Raw genomic sequence first — 25303 nt, forward strand, 5'->3', positions numbered from 1 at the left:
GAACGTGTAATTGATACCTATATATTTTTGAAATGGTATTTTCACGTGCTTTCATTTGATACCCATATTGCTATGGTAACTCCCCCCCCCCCCCCCCCCTTTTTCATTTTCGGGCGCCATTTTCAAACTGTATATAGTCTATGCTTCTACCACAATTCTGATTAATTCAACGACACCTCATATGTCAAAAACCAAGCGAAAGATTCCAAAATTGAACCACGAGTAGCGAGTGGTTTGAGAAGTGGAATCTTGAGCGTTGCGAGGGTGTTAAAGGGTTAAACAAACTTTCCCTCCGAGTGAAACACAAATTTTTTCACCACACCAACGCGACGAAAATACTAAGTATGGAATACCAATAAAATCAAACAAAATCTATAAATCATCATTTAAAAGTCAATCCTATCATCTAACAGCAAACAACTCAAAATTTGCATCTGATTACTTTGTTGCCCCAAATGTGGATAAAATACAATTTTCTCATTAGTTTTTGAACAATCAAAAGGGCTTTTACTAATTGGTCTGGTGAAAATAATTTTGCGTATTTTTCTATTGACAAAGTAGGTTTGCCTGAGTATAAATGTCCACACTGTGAGTAGTTCACAAGTATAATAAAGGTACAGTGGAGCTCTATGATATGTTTAGAAATAAACTAGTCACGCACACTAACGGCGACAAGTCAACATGCGCTTCATGCCTTCAGTAGTGCAGCTTGTATAACACACACAACAATGTCGAATGAAGCTGTTACTCTGTTTCGTTCATTTACTCACATGTCTCATCGACCGCGCCTTATTAACCACCTGACACACTTACTTGGAGAAACAAACAGTGATACTCCCTTTCCAAAGGCGTAGCTTATTTCACTGTGCCGTTTCAAACGCAACCTTGCACCATCCGAAATACAGTACGTTTTCTAAAGCGAGGAAATAATATATATGAGGTTGGGAAGAGTAGACGATATGGACAATTAAACATGATAGTAGTTTAATGGATTTAATACTTGGGGAGTAAGTGATCAATTATTGTCAGGCGAAGTTGTGTAGAACGTTCATTTCGCAATTATTTTCTCTTTCGAAAGGAATTAATATGCACTGGCAGTGTCAAAATAGTATTTTATACAATCGTGATATAATAGGGAGCTTATCAGTCAAGTATCGTGTTTAGGCAACGAAGCATGCTGAGTTGTCTAAATAAGGTACGAGATTGAAAAGCTTGATTATATCACTAGTATATACAATATTTTTTCTACGAGGTTCTAAAATATTACTTTTTTTAATATAAAACCTAAATAATTCATGAAAATTGGTCAGTATACCACTATATCAGTGGACAAAAATGTTGACATAAACACGCCCGTCCGCCCCGCGGCTCTATGCCCCACGCCCGTTTAGTCTTTTCTATGGGAGCGCGGCGGCACGAGATTGGTATTTTTTTAATAGTTGACTACAGCGTATCAAAATGAATCATATAGTTGAGTGGAAGCCCACACATGAAAAGAACGCAATTATAGTTTGGCATACGAAATCATAATTCAGCCATTACAGTCGACAAGTAGAAAAATTACATTGTTTTTTATTCATACCCTTTATTTTATGTTAATTAAATAAAGGGTGAACAAATGAACATTAGTTCTTAAGTTTACATACGGGTGCATTCAGTTACTGCAGATGACTCAAGGATCTCTTGTGTAACAATTTTCCGTCTTTATCACTTAAACAGTCCACCCACAACCGTGAATTACACAATTTTCAATAATTTCAATACAAATGTGAAGGTTTCTGTATGCTAACAAACCTGACTTTGATATGATGTTACCGTGAACTGGCATTGTCATAATGTTACCGTTACCTAAATGGCGATTTACATTGTGGTCAAGCCAATGTCAACCATTCAGAAATATCAATTGAAATTGTACTTCATTATGATTGTATTCGTGACAAATCAATTCAGAGGTCAAAAGATTAATGCTACATTAAGTTATATAATACCTTTAATAAGGCACACTTGGACACTGACATCAATCTTTTAGCCGTATGTATATTTTCATTATTTCTCATGCTCTGAAAATGGGTCGTTGTTGTTCTAAAAAGTGTGCAGAAAATAATACTTTTCTGCACTAGAGCTTTTTACTTTCCCAGTAAGTTCTTTCGTTTATATTACAATAAGGAATTAAAATTTGACATTAAAAGGTTTTTTTTTACAATTTATATTTTAATATTTAATTCGTCGTTCCATAAATCATGACACTTTTACCTAAATTGTTAATTAAAAGTACCCTCAAGAAATACTACAAAAGTTTATACTTAGTCATGCTTTTTAAAATACACATGTATTTTACTTTCCTCGTATTCGAAATGAAAACTAGAGTGTATAACACGGCTGAAAGACATCATTTCAGTCCCGGACTATTGGACAAACTACCTCGACAGAAATGCGTGCCTTTCATATCTTGGTTAACAATCTACTATTACATCTCGTCGCGATGCATTAAGTTAAAAATGCGTACCAATAATAAAATATTCAAAAGGTTTCTATCATGTACTTCCGTCTTATTGTAACTAAAATATACCTAAACCGTATTGTTATCCAAAAAAGTCACACATACATAGATGCAGTATTGAAATTTAATTAGACACAGTTGAATCTATGTCAATGACATGAACAATATAACCGATTTGTTTACAAACAGTGTTACGAGTACAGTAGGCAAGTACTTATCTATTGTAACACTGTAAAAAAATCGGTTATCAGTTAAAAAATAAAATAAAGAGTCGAACTCAACTCTTTATTTTATTTACACTAGACCCTACTCATAGTGTTGTGTCCTGCCGGTGAGTAAGGTTGCCAAAGCTCAACGAGGGTGCGGAGTGTTAGGGTCGGCAACGCGCATGTAATTCCTTTGGAGTTGAAGGCGTACCTAGGCTACGGAGACTGCTTACCATCAGGCGGGCCGTATGCTTGCTTGCCACCGACGTGGTATTAAAAAAAATGCTAAACATAATCTAAACCTTACATTATGTTTGTTTTGTTATAATAGTATAGGTAGAGTGTAAAATTAGTTATTATAGTTTCAGCAAATACTTGCTTAGTTCTTCCTCTATTTTACAAGTTGCTGGTTCGGAACTTTGAGGTGGAATTTTGATTTTATAAATGATCAGTGCAAGCTTGATAAGATAACATTGATAACGTCAATAACATAAAGTTCGTTATACAGGGTGATTCATGAGACTTGAGCAGGACTAAGCCTACACAATCAGTAAATGTTAATGCATCGTTCACCATCATATTTAAATAAAACAATCACGCTTTTTATCTGTTATTTAACTTTTTGTTAAGGACAAATTTGATTATCTACAATCATGGACACCTTACAATACTTAATTAACAAAGATAAAACCTCTTTAACCGTTATTACAGCACTTTGATTATGAAGAAAATAAAATGTCACACTTGAGTGAGATACGATTTTATAAAAGTAACCACACTCCGATGACATTCAATTTGTCACTTATTATGGATAAAACAAAGAGGGTGACCATAAATATCGTAAATAAAATAAAACTCTTTTTTTTGAACAGTAAAAATTTAATTAACGTTAATCTCACAAATACTGGTACGAAACAGTTGCTGATAATTTACTGAATATGCAGGCTTGATCGTGCTCACGTCTCCTGAATCATTCTGTATAGTTAATCGAATCAAAAATGCCTTATAGCGTATCGACGGCGTATTCCACCTTCATATGTTCAAGACACAATTGTATTTAAAAATCCTTTGAACATGTACTTATCAATCTTATCATGCATATCAGCAAAAGATCACTATACTTATTATTAAAAAATATTTCTTCATAAATTAATATTAAAACTGCCAGTACTTGTTTGTCATTTTCTGTGTGTATTGTGTGTAAAATAAACAAATAATCTATCTACCAGTCCTTAATACCACGTAAACCTTATTGCCTATGAATAAAAGATTATTCGCACGCTTTCGATGAATGGTTGTAAGTATCCACGAAATATATATAGGTATATAAACTATTTTATATTACAATAAGGTTCAGTGACCTAAATTTAGTTATCATGCATTCATCTTCTATAATTATAATCAATCCAGAATAAAGCACTGGGTAGCTAAAGAAACTTTAAATAGTAGCGTTGGTCGGAGTTTCAAAAACGAACGCTCTGAAAGAAACTCATTTCCTCAGCGTTTTCTCAATACATTTCATTTAAATACAGTCTTTAAGTCATCTGAATACAAAGTGCGCGGTTTAATTCTATGCAAACTCACACGGGACAAGGGAATGCTTTCATTGCATTACATGGAGCTTCTCGGTCTTAAAGTTCAACGATTATAATAAAATATTAAACGGTGAATGTGAGGCTAGCTTACTAAAATTAAACTAAAATGTTTTACAGTAGGCGTGAAATCTAAAATAGATGGCAAACCATGGCCCAACATCTTTGGTGATGTCAACGACTTTAAAATAAGCAAAAAAACTCATTTATAGAAGGTGAGTTCATCACAGTATTTTATGGCTTATGACACTATATAAGTGAGTAGTGAGTACGCCTCTTACAAGCTACGTTGCAAGAAGATTATTAAGAAGTTTTACCCATTAGTAAAATATTTCTAGGTAAAAGTTAGTCGTTTTCTGGAATTTAACGGTGCATTTTCATCAATACCTTTTTTATAATGTAAGTTATATTAGGTACCCATAGTTAACACCTATATTTTATAAATACATGATATACAATTCCAATTATGTTATACATAGTTTTGTTTTATACAGTTTAGATAAAGCTAAGAAAGCGAAAACGACTTAAAAAGATGGTATGGTATGGTGGACTGTATGAATAAAAGGGAGGAATATACCTTTGATATTGTTTTAATAAATATTTACAATAAACAGAAAACCACATCAACGACACAACCAAATCAGTACCCCTAGTGTAACTTTGATCGACATCATAACGTGACGAACGCGTTTGCGTTAAGTCTCATTTTGTATAGGATTTTGAGTTTCCAAAACGTCCCGCTTGGCGCGCTCTTTCGAAATCCAATACAAAATGAGACTAAACGCAAACGCGTACGTCACGTTTGGAAATCGAATTTATTTACACTAGGGGTACAGTATAAAAAAGTAACCTGAACTAATCCGAATGACAAATACTTTTTAAGTCAATTTTGAGTTTGAATTTATAATAGACAAATAAGAAAAATAAGCCTGATGCTGCAAAGAGTGTGCAACACGACTTGGAAATAATAACTCATGATTTGCGTAAATTCAAGTACCTAATAGGTATTTGGACTATGTACTCTATTATTTACGAATAAGTTTATCTAAGCAACAAATCTAACTGGCAAAACGTAATTGCGCAATAAATAGATCAAGTAATAGGTACACTCATTTAAATAAGTTGTCATGCATATTTTTGAAGTCATTAACAAAATGCAGCGGTCGATAATTGCGCGTTGGGTTTGTGATTATGTACAGGGAGAAACTTAAATATGTATACATTTGTAGAATTTATTCCGTTGAAATAAGGTTGTGGTGTGTATAGATATTTATTTCCACTGAAACGCTCATTTGCAAGCCAAATGAAACTAGTTTCTTGTCATATCTAGTACTCGTACAAAGGTATTTTAAAGTTAGGTGCCTTAGTGTTATTGCCCGTAAATTTAACTTTGCTGCAGAATTTTGCTTGTAAATTTTGTACTACAACTCTTATATTACATTATTTGGCTTACACAAATATTCTTATTCTGCAATAGTAAGTAATAAATATTTCTGATACAACAAGAATATAAGCTAATTTCTTGAATATAGATAACAACAACACAGTGACAATAGTATGAGGTCTCTAGCGACTTTCATGTTATTTGTCACTGTAACAAGGTACAAAATGGGTCACAAATTATTATTTTTGACTGTACCGACTCCTTTTCAATTTTAATTGATTAGTCTTCGTCGATTTTTTGAAATTTTGATATAAATAATTATTAGTAATTTTATTGTAAACGAATATAACTCGTTATGCAAAAGACAGGAAATTATTTAACATAGCACCTATTTTTTTACAAAACGAGTATTTTGTTCCAAAAATACGATATGAACTGGTATGGTTTTGTCAGACTCTTTTTAGGGTTCCGTACCAAAAAGGTATAAAAGGAACCTTTATAGTGCAACTCTGTCCGTCCGTTCGTCCACCCATCTGTATGTCTGTCACATTGCGAAATATCTCAAGAACTACTTGACCTATCGTATTGTTTTTTTTGGATTATCTTTGATTAATACGAAATACTGCAAATTAAATAACTTGCCAATTCCGTCCTAATTAGGATAGGATTATAATATCTAAGTAGGGTTGATTTTGCTACGTCTAACTTATTGATAAAATTAATGATCCGAGTGGGCACAAAATCCGTGTCATATTACTGATTCAAGTGAAACATTAGCAAGGTATTTTAAGCGTCGGGTGCATATTATAGCGGCGCCATGTCCATTATGCAGTTTGCAAGCCAATCACAGCTGGTATTCCAAATGCTGGACGTAAGAACCAGTGTTAATGTGATCTCCGATTAAGCATACTAGTTACGGTTTAAAGGTCTAGTTATATCAGTGGTAGTACAAAATGTTTTGTATTAGCATGGCAAGCTGGTGGCCTAGCTATGGTCGCAATAGACTGGCATCATCTTGTTTTTCTACGGTGGGTGGGCCTTGCCGAATAAACTTGGATACAAATAAATTGTAATAATACCTAACACATAAAATGAAATGTAACAAAACATATGCTAAAGGTGATGTTCGGATTATGATTGGGTCGCACCTCTTTTTTGTGGACATCGCAAATTAAAGGGAATCTAAAGCATTTTTTACGGCACGGCTACGGTTTTTTTCAGTATTTGAGTGATTCAGAGCAGAAAAACGGGATATCTATGTACCAGAGTCGTTAACTTTTACTATATTGTCCGCAGAAGTGACCTTTTTCTAAAATTTTACTCGACTGTATGTATAATGCGAGCTGAAAGTTTCATGTTTTGCTACAACCCCTTTAATGCCACAAAGAATCTGGGAAGAACAGTTTAAAAGCTTATACCTGGTACGTTATCAAAACGTATTGCTCCATATCCGTACGTTACTTCACACGGCTTATGAGAAAAAACATATAATAATATTCATAAGGAAGAAAAGACGGCCACCTTTTAACAAAATACCTGATATATTTAAGCAAAAGTTTTTTTTACGTTAACATTCGTACTTACATAGGTATTGGAATAATTTTGATGATACAGTAGGGATTAACTAAAACAGTTCCAGATAAAGTGTCGTCCAAAAAGCAACAACCACATAAAAATAACAGGTGTGACGTGTGACTAATAGTTTACTACCATCTTACGAACTTTTTTTTAGTAGTACTTCTTTTTTATAGTTAAGTACCAATAGGGGATATTACGAAAAACTCTGCGTAGAGGGCGCCTCTAGCAAATACTGAGGGCCTACCGCGAAAGAAGAAAATCGAAAATTTCGTTAATTTGCACTATCACTGTTGCATATTCGAGCGATATAGGCAGTTAACGAAATTTTGATTTCCGCATTTTGCGGTAGGCCTCTGTAATCAGACCGCCTTGATGCATCAATATCATAGTGAAAACTTACCAAAAAACCTGTTTAAGACATAGTATGTTTAAGTTACTCTATAGTTCAGAATATGTGATAGTGCTGCTCTCTGGCGGCAGAAAATTGCAGTAATACTTCCTTTTGTCAAGAAAAGATAGTTTATGAAAAGACTGAGGAATAAATATTTCTTAAGTTTAACATATAATTTCTCTAGCGTATCTGTACTTGACCTAATTTTCTTTCTCATATTTATTCTTCTCCGATCGCCCAGCGACGCAAACAAGGGCATGTACACTACACAAAAAAAAAATCTAGAGTATAAACTTGCTTTGCAGGTTTTCATTACTTTCCAGTTAATCTAGACTTCAGCTTGCGTGTCTCTTTTTGACAAGAAAATAAGTAGATATTTATAACAAGTTTGACTACTTACATTTATCCTGAAACGTATCTAAGTAAAATCACTACCTCCGGCACGTCTGTCTGTTTGTATGTATGTTCGCGATAAATAATGTTCAAAAATTACTGAACGGATTTTCATGCAGTTTTCTGCTATCAATAGTGATTGTTGAGGAAGGTTAAAGTGTATAATTTGTTAAGGTTCTACCCGTGCGAAGCGGGAGCGGGTCGCTAGTATGTGTTTAAGTGAAGGACACTTTCTCTAGATGACATTTTTACATATTGTCACTTTACCTGCATAGTTGTAAGTCCCTATCTCGGAAAAGGAATATATTTGTGTGATGAGATGATTCCTATCATAGAAGTGATTCCTATAAAAAAATACTTGATTTTATTTTCAATACTTACATAATATACTTATTAAATAAATAAAATGTTACGTTATTTCACTTTGAAGCATGCATTTATATTCACACTACTCAAATTAACCTTTAGGTATGTAAGCAATTACTTTTGTATGTATATTATTTCCTGTTATTAGGTAAATACTCCAGCAATTTGTATTGCATTCATAAATATCAATAACTATTTATAAGTATTACCTGTTGGTGAATCTAAACAACCAAATAAAAGATAACCGTAATAGGTATATAACGATTGGAACGAAAGATGCAACAAGACGGTAGACAGCCCCCATATTTCCTTCGTTCGACTTCCGTCTGTACACGTCGAAGTTAAAATATTATTATACATTAGGTACATAATGTAACTTTTATTACATTATGGCCAAGTTTATGCACAAATCTCGTGGCATTATCTCATATTATTTATACTTATAACAGGTATTTACTGATAAATTTAGAACAAAAAAAATGTGAGACCATAATTTTCCCTGAATTTTTAATTTTGGAAGATACTTATTTGTTGGGTAAGTTTAAGTTAGTAATTGAATGATGATTTTTTTGGAGTTTTACTAAATGCGAAATTTGATGCATTGAGAGTAATGTCAAATTAAAATCGGTTATTCAAATAAATGTTTCTAACCTAACCTAACCCAAGTTTTATCAATGCGCTTTTCTGACAGCCATAGTTTTGTAACCGCTTTTAATACATTTTCAAACCCAATCCTTTCTAACATTTTTTTTATCACATAAATCTAATTATTTCCAAGACACATGCTAGTAATATATAACATTTTTCATACCACGTCGATATCCACAATAATGCGCTGAGAAAAACCGTCCCACTTCCCATGGAAGATTTTTCCGTACCATTGTCTGAAATATGTGATGCACATGCATTGTATCTGGTCTAGCATGCAACGATATAAAACCAGCCGTATTACGTAAAGTAAAAACAACATAACTATATTATTTCACCTTTTTATAAATCTATTAAAAATATTAAAAATATAGAGTCAATGCAATAAAGCTGTTTTATCCCCTTGTAGTTAAGTGCGTTCTTACTTTCTGATTCTAAATATTATACTTATATTCAGAAATTGCAATGCAATTATTTTTGTTTTATATTATTTGTCGTCAACTACGTTAATCATGAATATAAAGTAATTCCAAGTAAGCATATTCGAGTATTTTTGTAAATTAGCGTAGCGCTTTTTCATTATTACGCAGAGAGTTGAGTGGTCTGTTGAGAAAAATTACACCACATTCATTTCATAATGCCGCAGGTAATCGAGAAACAATATGGGAACGGGCCCTAAAACGTAAAATATATATTTCTAAACTAGGCTACCAATGACGTCTTGACTTCTTGAGCGTAAATTAAACATATTCGTAGCTTATAAGGGCTGATAAGAACTAACCAGAGTCTCTGTGTCATATTTATAAACGAGATGTTCTGCCTGAATGTAAAATGTATTTTTACGGCAAAAATATGAGGTTAATACCCCCTATAAGTTTAGGGTATTTAACACACGTATCATTCGAGCTGTATTACATGTAATGACGCTCATCAACCGGACGATATCAGCCAAATAGGTGCTTTTCAGCTATTGTTTACCGGCCCCTAATGTATCTACTGGAGATATTGCGTGCTACTATCGCTTACTAAAACCATTTGAGCCTTTAGCCATTGTAGTATTTACCTATATACGTATGTAAGTACTTATCCTGGAAAATAAAACAAAACACTGAAGCGCGAAGCGGAAATTTTATGCTAGACCTCATTGAAACATTTCGTAAAAATGTATTCATGCATATATTTTGATGCATCATTGCACAAATATTGCTCGTTCTAACAAAATGTGTTTAAGGAAGATATATTTCTTAACAGTAAGTACTTGTTTAAATAAGAACAGAATGAAGTGTACCTGAATTAATAAAACTACTTATATGTAAATATATTTGTAAAACAAACATAACAAGTAGCAAATGAAGTAAAAAGCAGATTAAATTTTCAAGCCTTCAACATTAATGAACTACGGTCTACTACTGTTAAGGAAGCCAACACATTTAAAATGTTACTAGCTGTTGCTGCTTAGTCCGCGTGGATTTATTTCCCGAACACACACTTTCAACCTCTTTTTAACCCTATTAGGGGCAAAACTTTCAAAAGCACTAAAATTGTTGTTTGTACTTTCTAATATTTGCTCTTCCTACAAATTTCTAGTCCCTAATTAAATCGTTTCAGTTACAAACTTAAAACACTTTTGAATTAGAGGTAGAATTTACAAAAATGCTTTCAGAAATTACTTTTCTCGTATTTAATGAAATATTCTTAATACGAAGTTTCAATCTCCTAAGTTAATATACAACTTGATTCCCATACAAACTTTCATCCTCTTTTAACCCCATTAGGGGATGAATTTCCAAAAATGTTGAAATTACTGTTCTTCTATTTTAATATTACCTTTTCGCAAAGTTTCAAGTACCTAGCATAAAATAAAACTTGTTCTCCATTCAAACGTTCTTTCCCTTTTTAACGCCCTTAGGGGATGAATTTCCAAAAACGCTGCAATCACTTTTATTCTGTGTATTTTAATATGTTACCTTTCCAGGAAGTTTCAAGTTACTATTTAGCTTAAAATAAAACTTGAACGCCATATAATCGTTCATCCCCTTTTTAACCTCCTTAAGGGTAGAATTTCTCAAAATCGCTTCTTACCTCTTGTACACATTATAAATGTAATCTGATGTGCAATTTCAACTGTCTAGTATTTGTAGTTTCAGCTCTGCGTCGTAGATGACTTAGTCAGTAAGGACACACGCATTTGTATATATAGATAGATAAACAATCACGTTATTATAGTTTTCAACTCACAACTACATATTTTACCTACATTTACAGGTTAATTGTTCGGGTCCACCGATAATTGTTCTCATTAGCGCCAAAGCAAAGTTTTACATCTATTATTCACCTGTCGCGGCTTAGTTTCGGAACCAAATATATGTATAGGTCGTAAAAGGTATTTCTAATGTAGATCCTCCGTATTGAGAGCTTTTGCTGTCGAATAAAAGCTTTTTGACCACTCTATCAAAAGAACTTACTCACAAAGACAGCCCGGAAACCAATATGTGTTTTTTCTTTTCTATAATAAATGTGCACGTGTAAACGTGAGAACGCATATTTTATAAAAATACGGATTAGAATTAATGCTTGGGAATTCAGAAAACCTAAGGTATCTTATGACGCTCCTTATGCTTATAAAATAGATCGAACCTCTTTATTGTAATAGGGGATTTTCAATGAGCACATGTATTATGTAAAAAAACTTTAATAATAAACAAGCATTCGTGCTTCACATTATCCCTCGTTACCAAGTTTGTATATTTGAGTATTTATACTTCAATAGCAATATATGAAAGAGCATGCACCTGAATTTTAAAAATGCAAAATAATAGTTTGATTTATTGTGATAGTTTGATTGGCAGCGATTTGAAAGACTCTATCATTTATAAAATTATTTTAAGTTTATTTAAATTTTATGAATATTTTGTTTATAAGATTTGAATGCCATTAAACAATTACGTTAGTTTGATTTAACTGCCTCCTAGGCTAGTCGGTAGAGCCCTGCCTTGCCTACGAAGCGGGGGGTGCCGGGTTCAAATCTTTGTAAGGGCGTTTATTTGTGTTTTCATCACATACCTATATTATTCCATTCCATTCCATTTAATTTTCTTAAACAATACAATCATTGCTTCAGAAATTACATTAATTACAATTTATAAATAACAATAATAATGCATTTGAATTAGTTCCAGAGCTATGGATGTTTTCTATGTATTTATTTATATCTATCTAGTATTCACATATATCGTCGTCCAGTACACACAACACAAGCCGTATTGAGCTTACTGCGGGGCTAGGTCGATTCGTGTTAAATTATTCCATAATATTTATATATATTTTATTTTATTATTAAAATATCGATCGATTTACTTACTTGACAACTTTTTAGAGCGAAGTTCGGTACCCCTAGTGTAACTAAATTCGATTTTGAAACGTGACGTACGCGTTTGCGTTTAGTCTCATTTTGTATGGGTTTTTGAACAGCGCGCCAAGCGGGACGTTTTGGAAAGTCAAAAATCTCATACAAAATGACTTTTAACGCAAACGCGTTCGTCACGTTATGATGTCGATCAAAGTTACACTAGGGGTACGGATGGTTGGCGGATGGGGGTTAGGCGAAAAAAAGTGTAAGATTTTTCCGTCACGGCCCTCTTTTGTTTAAATTCTTTCTTGAGAATAAGTAGCCTAATTTCACCGACGTACTTACGTATTAAATATGCAATTATATTCTATAGTGGCGCAGTTGGCAAACAGCCGCTTAGGAACTAGAGGTAACAGCGACGATCCGGGTTCTATCCCCAGACGTGTATGTATATTACTTTTTGTTTGTTTTGCACTTGAATTTCATATTTTTGATTAACTAAGCGATTGTGAAGCTCGACTAAAGCGTGTCAATTTCAGCTTGTATAAAAATGTTTTCTTATGTTTAGTTGTTCTTCTTGTCTGTAAGGCGCATTTCTGAACTGATTTGTGGAATTTTGTGAGCAATTTCGATAATTATTATTTTGTCGATTAAGTTTTTTGTACGCGTTAATAATATACTACGTTTATCAATAGGTTCATAATAATATACATCGTTCCAACCGAGTGTTCCACGACATTCAAACAATTTTTATTAGTAAAACAAATGTACAGGCAGGAACTTAATCAAAGCAATTTTATTTTATAAGTTATAGAGTAAGAACGTCACAAATAGTATCTATAGGAATTTACTAGTAAAGTTTTGCAGTTCGCTAAGTTGGTATAGTTAGCATCAGCACCAGTTTCACAAATGTGATTTCCTTTCTCGACGAACACAGGGACAATCTAGTTAGACGTAGGACTGACCTCAATTCGACAGTTACGCGGTTAGGTCAATCCGCTGCACTGGTAAAATACAGACAACAGAATATAAAACTTATTTTCATGGGTAAATCAACTTTTGCTTGTCACTTGCTGCCATGGTTACGGTCTCCTGGTTCACTTGTAAAACCAAGGATAAGCAACATAAATGATTTATAAATTAATCAAACATAGGTACATTTTTCATAACTAGCATTACCTCTCTTTTTGCTCTCGTTCGGTGTACGCTCAGATTCAAATACAAAGGAGTTCGATTTGTTATGAGTTGGAGTTTCCTACGTAACCAAAACTTTAATTTTTGTTTCTTTTTTCGCGTATTACCAAGTAACTCGTGAAAGTTACCTTTAACAAATGGTTAGGTAGTTTAAGAAGTTTAAACAAACTTAGGGTCGAAGCAGAAATACTGTATCCCAGGTGCAGTTTATGAGTGTACACTTGTGCAGTTGCCTTCCTCCTATAACTTATAGGGTTGTCAAGATTAATATTTGGAGTTTCTAAACTACGGGAAACCACATTTGAGACGCCTCAGATTCCTAAAAGTGATTTCCTCTGCGGTTGGCTGATCTTCGCAATAGTTTGCTGAAACCAGCTGCTCTGCTGTTTGCTTGAGAGGCTGGGATTGCTCTACATGGTCCCACAGAGATAGTACCTAACAGTAAAGTACCTTCATCATAATGCCCCAACATAATAGTCGCTAGTGGTTCATCGGCATGCATGTCGAAATGACTGCATTCAATGGGGACAGTATTAATATACGGGTAGTGCGCACACGGCGCGTAATGAGAGGTAATGCTGGCTGGCGGTAATCACTCCGTTGTGCAAAGCGCTTCTCAAGCCACTTTCCTATCAAATAAGCCTGAACGTGTTTCACTGCTGTTTCGAAAAATATAGTGCTTAGAAATAGAAATTGAATAGAATTTTACTTAATCACCACATTGAATAGAATAACTTAAAGAAATAAGAAATTCCTAGCCACGCGAGTGGCACACAGACTTTGAGGTACTGGTGGGTCCTTATTTATACTTTCTTATTTTCGATTCATTTTTATTTAAAAGTGTTATTTCCTATTTTTTACCCCTTTTCGCAATAAATAAAAAAAACAATTTATGTACGTCACGGAACTTGGCGGTATGTCACTTTTGTACCTTACATAGTCGAAAAGTAACAAACCTTCAAATTACTTGTCTACATGAAGTATGATAAAAAAGCGGCCAAGTGCGAGTCGGACTCGCGCATGAAGGGTTCCGTACCATTTAAGACGTATTAAAAAAAAATCTACTTGCTAGATCTTGTTCAACATTTTACCACTTTGGACACACATTTTACCACTTTGGAACTGTCTCTCGCGCAAACTATTCAGTTTAGAAAAAAAATGATGTTAGGAACCTAAATATCATTTTTGAAGACCTATCCATAGATACCCCACACGTATGGGTTTGATGAAAAAATTTTTTTTTTAATTTATTGACGTATTAAAAAAAAACTATTCACTAGATCTCGTTCAAACCAATTTTCGGTGGAAGTTTGCATGGTAATGTATATCATATATTTTTTTTAGATTTTTCATTCTGTTATTTTAGAAGTTAAAGGGGGGGGGACACACATTTTTTCACTTTGGAAGTGTCTCTCGCGCAAACTATTCAGTTTAGAAAAAAATGATATTAGAAACCTAAATATCATTTTTGAAGACCTATCCATAGATACCCCACACGTATGGGTTTGATGAAAAAAATTTTTTTTTTAAATTTTTATGACGTATTAAAAAAAACTACTTACTAGATCTCGTTCGAACCAATTTTCGGTGGAAGTTTGCATGGCAATGTATATCATATATTTTTTTTAGATTTTTCATTCTGTTATTTTAGAAGTTACAGGGGGGGGGGACACACATTTTTTCACTTTGGAAGTGTCTCTCGCGCAAACTATTCAGTTTAGAAAAAAATGATATTAGAAACCTAAATATCATTTTTGAAGAGCTATCCATAGATACCCCACACGTATGGGTTTGATGAAAAAATTTTTTTTTTTAAATTTTTATGACGTATTAAAAAAAACTACTTACTAGATCTCGTTCGAACCAATTTTCGGTGGAAGTTTGCATGGCAATGTATATCATATATTTTTTTTAGATTTTTCATTCTGTTATTTTAGAAGTTACGGGGGGGGGGGACACACTTTTTACCACTTTGGAAGTGTCTCTCGCGCAAACTTTTCAGTTTAGAAAAAAATGATATTAGAAACCTCAATATCATTTTTAAAGACCTATCCATAGATACCCCACACGTATGAGTTTGATGAAAAAAGATTTTTTGAGTTTCAGTTCTAAGTATGGGGAACCCCCAAAATTTATTGTTTTTTTTCTATTTTTGTGTGAACATCATAATGCGGTTCATAGAATACATCTACTTACCAAGTTTGAACAGTATAGCTTTTATAGTTTCGGAAAAAAGTGGCTGTGACAGAATCGGACAGACAGACGGACATGACGAATCTATAAGGGTTCCGTTTTTTGCCATTTGGCTACGGAACCCTAAAAACATACAACCGAGATATGTGCAACCAAATTGAAATGTGGTTGACACGGCTGCGGCGGCTACAGCTGTAGAGAGCGCCGCCTAAAAGTTTAGCTAAAAATAGATATGAGTTTTGCTCATTGACCGTGACCTCCAAAATTCAAGTGCAACGGCGTGAGTAGATGTCACAAACACACGTCGAGCAGTAAATTATTTCATTTGATGTTTTTTGGCACATTTTATGTAGGTAGGTTTTTATATTATAACGACAATCTTGAATTTAATGATGTATTCATTCACTATTCACGAAATGAAAAGGCTTTAAACTTATTACAATAGAATCACCGTTGTACTCGGAAAATTCCTACCACTAATTTAACTACTGATTTTGGAATATTCTTTTCATTTTTTCCATTAATTAATGCATTATCTTTATCTTCCACTGATTCATAATAGTGCCACTTTTAATAACACAATGGAAAGCCACTGAGTCTATTATCAAAGGTTCGAATAAGCCTTTTCACGTCTTCGCTAATTGGGCCGGCGTTCATTAATATTGTTCGTCAAGTTTTCAATTGTCATGTTACAGGCACTTGTTCAACAATGTGTTATTTTTTCGGGATTGTGTTTTTAACCAGCGACATAGATATCTGGAATATAAGGATTATATGTATATGTTTGTGGTTTCATCAAATCAAACTGGTGTATTACTTACCAATTTTTTTTTATAATACTTTTTTTTAATGGAATAAAAATATATTTGGCTGAATTATTGACATTATTAGTAGTCCATCTAGCAATTCGTCTAATCTATAATTAATATCATTAGTAGATATCTTAGTAATATATTAATTAGTGTTAATATTTAATTACAGCGGTTAGGCCTAATGAAATGACAATTATAGGATAAATGGTTGCAGTGCATAGGGTTAATATTCTAAAATCGTATATTGCCAGTCTACCAAGTAATTACATCTAATCATGGTATTGATTTCAAACTAATTACTATTGGTTAGCTAATAACGTCCCCTGTATGACCGTGAAATGTAGTAATTACCACGATCACAACAATTATACGCAGTCGACTGTCAGATGATCGCTTCGGGTAATCAACCCCGTTATTACATTGTATGTGGAAAACATCTTGATTAAAATGTCGAATGGTCAACACGTGTAAAGAATAGTACATTACGATACAAGTGCGAAAAATAGGAAATTCGAAACGAGTGGCGATAAATTAAAACACGACCGAAGGGAGTGTTTTAAATCGACACGAGTTGCGAATTACCTATTCGCGCATGTATCGTACAACGTTTTACAGTACATATGGCCCTTTGAATGTTCGACACAGTAACGTAATATGCTACTTCTCGCACTAGTGCTATAAAGTAGCCCCATATGTACTGTAAAAGTATTTAAAAGGTTATCTTTTTAAATACTTTTCCTACTCCTCTACTGTTATCTGTCATTTATGCATTCACTAACACGAATATAAGAACATACATTAGTACATTACGATACAAGTGCGAAAAATAGGAAATTCGAAACGAGTGGCGATAAATTAAAACACGACCGAAGGGAGTGTTTTAAATCGACACGAGTTGCGAATTACCTATTCGCACATGTATCGTACAACGTTTTACAGTACATATGGCCCTTTAAATGTTCGACACAGTAACATAATATGCTACTTCTCGCACTAGTGCTATAAAGTAGCCCCATATGTACTGTAAAAAAGGTTTCAAGAAAAGTCTATATTGTCTATTCCTCATAAAAGCTCTTGTGCTTTTAATCGCTATAACGTTACTGCGATTAATGGCTACCAACCTAACAAAACCAAAACGAATACAGTTTTAAACTAAGTGCATTGCTGCCAACTTACAAAATATTCATTTGGTTGCATAGTAAAAATAATCACTTCATAAGTCAGAAACACGCATGTGACACCCGTAATATAGCAACACCCATAGACTACGAAGACCGCTTAGCGTTGCTTGTTAGTCTCCGTAGGCTACGGTGGCCAAAATTGAGAAAAAACTGTCCAAAAATTTAATTTACCAAGTAGCAAGTACCAGGGCCTCATGAGTTACGAGAAGGTGTCGCCGACCGGCCGGCCGCGGCCCGGGGCGGGCCGGGCGCGTAACAAGGTATGCTCGCGCGTCTTGGCTATATACTTTTGCTTTGTTTACCTAAATTAAGATTTATTTTTGTTGACTCGTAGGAAAAATATTGTATGCAACGTTGTATAAGTAGGTCAAAAAATGCTCGTGGCGTATTCCTTTACAATGTTCGCCTACGCCTTCGGCTCCGGCTCACATTGTAACTCACGCCACTCGCCTTTTTTGACCCTTCTTATACAACTGTTGCATAAAATACTATTTCTTTACACGTGTTTCCCATTTGTCATTTTAATATTGATAATAATATCAGTATCACCACACATACGGTACTTTATAACGCGTATGAACGGCTAAGGCTATAAATAATGGCCGATACGTACATGAACTGAATTTCAGCAACAACTTATATTTATGGAAACTAAACTGCACTTCTACTGCAAAAGTATCATATATGTATGTACCTAGATTGCCAAGATACAGTCTGTCTGTTGTAACCCAAGTCGGGTAGTAAAACAATAAGTTAGAAAACCTTTGGAATTGTTTTTGACACAGATTTCTTAAGCAATTCATTCAAATTATGTTTTTTTTCTCATGATCTGAAAGAAGGTCATTGTTGTTCTAAAAAGTGTGCAGAAAATGATACGTTTCAGCACTAGAGCATTTTACTTTGCAAGTGCAATTTTTGTTATTTAATTTATGATAAGTAATTGAATATTGGTTTTAAATGGATTTGTTATACAATTTCCCTTCTCTTAACTCCCCATTCCATAAATAACGATACTTTTACCTAAATGGTTAATTGAAAGTACCATCAAGAAATGCTATAAAAAATAATACATAGTCATGTTTTAAAAAAAACACATGTATTTTACTTTCGTCATATTCGAAATGAAAAGTAGAGTGTTTAACTCGGGTGAAAGGCATCATGAAAGGCAGGGTTCATCCCTTGGTTAATAATCTACTACTTACCTCCATACATACATGTACTCCACATGTATATACTATAAACTTTTTCTCAATTTATTGTTAAGGACAGTATAAAGATTTTAACGAAATATTATCGACATTGAGGTACTTAATGTAGTGCACTTTACCTACTTTACTAGTCACACTGAAATCACAAGAAATAGATATTTACTCATGTCGATTGAAAACATTCCCATCGGTCGTGTTATAATTTATCGCCACTCGTTGCGAATTGCCTGTTTTCGGCACTGGTATCGTCCAACGTTTTACTGTACATATTGCCCTTTAAATTTTCGACATTGGCTCGGAAAGTGTTCATTCCCGCATCAGTACAGGAAAGTAGCACCATATGTACTGTAAAAATATTAGTGTTTCTGATTTGAGTTTGTATTTCAAAACTTCATAAAATTGATTACATAATGGAGTTTTTTTGTGATTGAGTTTTAGAAAACCACGAGCGAGAGACTTGTTAGACACAGATGTCAATGTTCGTTTGTTTTTATTTATTTCGCTTTTGCAAATAATCAAGTGACATTCAGACGAAGTGATCCGATAAGTGCTCTGTGATCTGTGATCAAAGTTTTTTAGATTTCACTGCGAACCCCAACCCTTGGCCTAAAGAAAATACCAGGTGGGGCCTGTAGCACGAGAATTGGAGCAATTTATTGTTGTCTGTGTGTATAGGCCGCCATTAAGTAATTTTGAAATATTTGAAAGTGTAATGGATTCTGTGCTACTTAAAATATCATCTTCTAGTAAGAAATTATTTATATGCGGCGACTTTAATGTAAATATTTTGGAAAATTCAACAATGTCTTGTAGATTGTTGAATCTATTCAAATCTGGTAATCTCAACCACATGTTTATGGAGCCTACTAGAGTGACTGCTACTAGTGCAACCTGTATAGATAATATTTTCACTGATATTGTTCCTATTACTAAAAAAGTTATCAGTAATTTAGAATCAGACCACTTAGGTCAATTAATGGTATTTGAGACATTAAGGAAAAATACTTTGAGAAAACAAATAACTTTTGTACCAGTAACCTCGGACCGCGTAGAAAGAATGAAGCAAAGTCTAGTTCAGGCGCTACCCTTTTTGTCTTCCGATATCGGTCCAAATAGTATGTATAATTCATTCTTTCACACTTTTATGGATCATTATAATGCGATATTTACTTCAAAATCGGTCGTAGTTAGTGGTGCATCAGTTTTTAGTGAGTGGGCTACTGCGGACTTACATCAACGAAGACGTGCACTGTATGCCTTGTATGAGGAACGGCGGTTTAACACGAGTGATGAATTTAAAGAACATGTCAAGCAATATTCGAAAAAGTTTAAAATAGATTGTCATATAGCTAAGCGAAATTATCTAAGTCAAAGAATAAAAAATAGTACCAACATTATTAAAGCAACCTGGAAAGTAATCAATATGGAGACTGGTCGCTCGAAACACAGAGTGAATGATTTTAAACTAAATATTGATAACAAAATTATAGATTCCAATTTAGAAGTAGCTACAGAATTTGAAATTTTTTTCACTGACGTACCAGTTTTCACAACTAAGGATTTAAATTCATCACCCTCATCTGCTGTTACTCTATTAAAAGATAACGCTCCAGAGTGTTGTGGAGTTTTTCATTTTGAACGTGTTTGTACCTCCGATGTAGTAAAGGCGTTTAATTCGGTTAATGTCAAAAAAACGAATGACCTCTGGGGAGTCTCTGTCCATGCTGTCAAATCCTTAGTAGAAATTATAGCGCCTGACTTAGTAATTATATTTAACAACAGTGTTGATTGCGGCGAGTTTCCTGATTTAATGAAACATAGTAAAATAACTCCTTTATTTAAATCGGGTAGCAACTCTGACCCCACTAACTTTAGACCGATATCTGTGCTACCAACGTTCAGTAAGATTTTTGAAAAATTAATTCTTTCTCAATTAGTACGACATTTTAACGTCAATAATTTAATGCATAATAAGCAGTTTGGTTTTACACGGGGTCGCTCGACAACCGATGCTGGTGTTGAGCTAATTAAGCATATCTTCGATGCCTGGGAGGAGTCACGAGATGCTATAGGTATCTTCTGTGATTTGTCTAAGGCCTTCGACTGCGTTTGTCATGAAACATTAATCAGGAAACTACACTATTATGGAGTTAGAGGAGCGGCACTGGATTTACTTAAGTCCTACTTAAATGGTAGAATACAAAGGGTCGATGTGAATGGACAGCGATCACCGGGGTCATTGGTCTCTATGGGTGTACCACAGGGGTCAATATTGGGACCTTTCCTGTTCCTTATCTACATAAATGACTTGCCATTCCTTGTAAAGACCCACCATGATATAGTATTGTTTGCAGACGACACTTCACTTATTTTCAAAGTCAAACGACAGCAACAAGCTTACAATGATGTAAACGATGCTATTTCTAAAGTAGTAAATTGGTTCAATGTTAATAATTTATTGTTAAATGAGAATAAGACTAAATGTATTAAGTTTGTCACTAGTAATGTAAGGCATGTACAAACAAGTGTCATTGTGAAGGATGAGGAATTGGAATTAGTTGATAGTACAGTTTTTCTTGGTATAACTTTAGATTCTAAACTCCAGTGGGGTCCCCATATTGCTACTCTTTCGAATAGACTGAGTTCTGCAGCTTTTGCAGTAAGCAAAATCCGTCAGTTAACTGATGTCAAAACAGCTCGATTAGTATATTTTAGTTACTTCCATAGCATTATGTCATATGGTATTTTACTGTGGGGTGGTGCTTCAGAGATAAATACCATTTTTGTTCTGCAGAAGAGGGCTATTCGAGCAATATATAAAATGAACCATAGAGACTCACTGAGAGATAAATTTAAGGAAATTGACATCATGACAGTGCACTGTCAATACATTTATGAGAATATTCTGTATGTGCATAAAAATATTGCTGATTTTAAGAAAAATTGTGACATTCATAATATTAATACTAGAAATAAACATAAGCTCGCCGTGCCCTTCACTCGGCTCCATAAAATTAAAAAATCATTCATGGGTAATTGTGTGAGATTTTATAATAAACTTCCAAACCATATTACTGAGTTACCAATTAATAAATTTAAGAATCATGTAAAGCGTAAACTTATTTCTAAAGCTTATTATACCACACAAGACTACATGAATGATAAAACAACGTGGGATTAATTGTGATTCGAAATGATTAATTATTTATTATATTTGAATAATGATGATGAAATGGATATTCCAATGCATGTATTTCCTTTGTCGTTTTTATTATATTTGTTTGACATTTAGAATTTATTCTAGAAACAATCTAGACTAGTATTTTTTATAAAAAAATTTTTTGTAGGACTGTATTTTGTGAAAGTTTTAGTATTAAATTTGATCTATGAATTATATTCATTAGTATTATATTATATGGAATAATATTTAGAACATCAATAAATTGCTCTGATAATTAGATTAAGATAATTATATGTAATACTGTCTTACTATTCATAAGTGCTTGTTGCTAGGCCTACATGAATAAAGTATATTTGAATTGAATTGAATTGACAAGTAATTAAAATATAGTTTGTATTCCTCAAACGGTGAAAGTTTTTGTCAATAACTTTTAAAAACCATGAAATCTTTTCTTTTCTGTTCTTTAATACGCATTTTTATATTATTTTTAATGTATGCCATCGTCATTGCAATTGACGTTGATTGTCACGCCTTAAACATAACGAAATTCGCAATACATAGCGTCTTAGAATAAAGTTTACTGAAAATCAAAATACAAGTTACTTGTATTTTTAAAAGTTGCTGAAATAATGTTGGTCAGTTTGAAGAGTACAGCCTTCAGTTAAAATTTTTGCTCCTGTTACAGGCCTCACCTGACATAACTTGTACAAAATGCTCTATGTGTGTTCGCTTTATCTATATTACGCTTTATATACGTTTTAAAAACTTAAACGAAAAATCGTATTTTTGTTTTCGCTTTCCTAAAGGATCCCGTTAACGATAGAGCACAGCGTATTGAGCTCAGCCGGTGCAGAAATGTATTGAACTTTGACCAAGCATCGTATTTCTCGTAGGTATTCCATTTTACATTCGTACCATATGACACCGCTGCAGTTGTGCAATGGCATATTGTTTTGTTACAGAAAATTGTAACGCGAGCACATTTTACAGGCGTCGTTAAGATTTTATGCAGGACGTTGCGAGCTGAATAGGTTTTCGATGCTATATTGTCGAGCGTAGGCAATTTTTGATGTGACTAACTACGTAAATAACTTATGAATATTTAGAATTAAAATTTTATGCGCAAAATAACGTGGTTAGATATCTATTTAATGGCAGAAATATGAGTATTTATTATCCTTAAAAAATCTACACCACATCTGATTAATTGATAGCGCTTTTAAGGCTGTACCAGTCTAAAGTTTCGTAATATCTCTTCAAGTGGCATATGTCGTTTTTGAGTTGTTGGAATTTTGATGTTATTTCAATTAATCAAATTTGAAATTTAAATGACATAATCGGTCGGGAGTCGACGGCCTGCCACTCCAAGGGTGTCAAAAGTTTCACGTGATACGTAATATTTTTGCGCAGGCCATTCGTGTTGCTTATTACAGTGCTTGATATCTAGATGCTATATTTATTCGACTTTAGCTACATTTTATTGACACTTTAATATGAAGTTATATTCGTAATTACGTAAGAGGCGTAAAGAACGGTACGTACGTATATAAAGATGTTAGGTTACTGTGGGCGCATTCAGAAATAGATAATAAATAAATAAATACTATAGGACAGTTTTAGGCTTAGAACGCACTGCAATTAATATCTTGCGGTTTCAGAACCGCAAAAAGTGTAACGTATGGCATGCTTCATAAGTGCACGTTCTAAGCCTTACACAGATCGACCTAGTCCCACAGTAACCCCATTAAGACTTATGTTGTGAGTACTAAACTTGTATATAATTTATAGTGATATATATAAATACTTATATACATAGAAACTATCCAAAACTCAGGAACAAATATTTGTGATAAACACTTAAATGCCCTTACCAGAATTCGAACCCTCCCAGGTTCGAATTCTCTTCGTAGGCAGAGTCTCTACCGACTAGGCTGGGCATAAAGTGCGTATGTTTTTGGAAAGTTAATATCCCTGCGTAGCGCTCGAACATGTAATTGTACTCGATGTACTAACATGTATTGATATACGTAATATCGTACATTTTTGAATACGCTCATTGGTCATACCGCCCCGCTTTTCGGGCGCCCATGAAATCCGCCGCCCTATTGGCAAAGCTGACTGGTCGTTTCTGTTTCAGCGTAACCTGGTGGGCGCGCGGCCGCTGGCGGCGTCGCGTCGGCGCGCGCGACTGCAAGCGGTCGCCTCCGCCCGACCATGCGCGAGCGCGCCGAGTGCGCAGTCCGACCCCGCCGCGCCGCCCGACCGCGCGCATCATGCTCAACATGAAGCTCAAGGAGCGCCTCGCGCTCGCCATCAGCGCTTTCCTTGTCCTCTTCACCCTCATGCTGATAGTCGACATTCAGATGGACTATGGGATCTCCGGGCAGAGGGTCCCGCTGCATGGCCGCGTCAAGATCGGCGATGACACCGACAAGGGGAAGTCGGCCTATATTGAATTTCGGAAACGGTTTTTGCAAAAAAGGTGAGGTGCTGTGATTTTTAAAGTGCTAGTGATGTGATTATTTAGTGCCCCTTTAACGTCCAATCGGTAAGTTTTGTCTAGTTTAATTCAAATTACCGGCAAAAATAAAGGGTTATTTTTGTTCGGCTGTATATCAAATAATTTCACACTAATTTTTTGTCTTAAGTTTATCATAAAATTCATACTATGACCTTTCGGTTCAGGGATACCAACTAGATACTATAAAACGCATGCAAGTTATCAGTAGGTATCATTATGATATTTGATTAAGTCCGAATTAACTAATATGATCGATCGTATCCGGACTAAGTACACATATCTTGCTAATACCTAATTATTATTTTTATTACTTATTTACGTTTACTTACTTATATTTAGAACACTATTTGGATAACTACTTTCATACAATATTACTTAGTTAACAATAACGAAATTTAAACTGGTCCGCCACTTTCCCCAAAATACAGTTCACACGCGGTAGGCAGTTAATCGTAAACAAGAACATAAATTAATTAGATATTGCTCCTTGAACAGTTGAGTGTTTGTCCATGTACCTCCAGAAACCGTTATCGTAATAAGTTGTTATCACTTGTTTACTAATTTGACAGCGTCTCGCCCGATAACGTCCTCTCGGAACGAGTTAAA

The 25303-nt window shown here is 34.3% G+C and overlaps 1 protein-coding gene across 2 annotated transcripts in view; it reads left to right on the forward strand.

The window, feature by feature from the left end:
• LOC133521979 (extracellular serine/threonine protein CG31145) overlaps window positions 1–25303 on the forward strand; it is a 132426-nt gene that overhangs the window by 74685 nt on the left and 32438 nt on the right. For both annotated transcript variants that reach the window (XM_061857141.1, XM_061857139.1), the window contains exon 3: window positions 24314–24658. In XM_061857141.1, the coding sequence (XP_061713125.1) occupies window positions 24450–24658 (209 nt within the window). In that variant the 5' untranslated portion in view covers window positions 24314–24449. The remainder of the gene's footprint in view (window positions 1–24313; window positions 24659–25303) is intronic.

The sequence above is a fragment of the Cydia pomonella genome, chromosome 10 (genome assembly GCF_033807575.1).
Source record: "Cydia pomonella isolate Wapato2018A chromosome 10, ilCydPomo1, whole genome shotgun sequence".
Classification (NCBI taxonomy): Eukaryota; Metazoa; Arthropoda; class Insecta; order Lepidoptera; family Tortricidae; genus Cydia; species Cydia pomonella.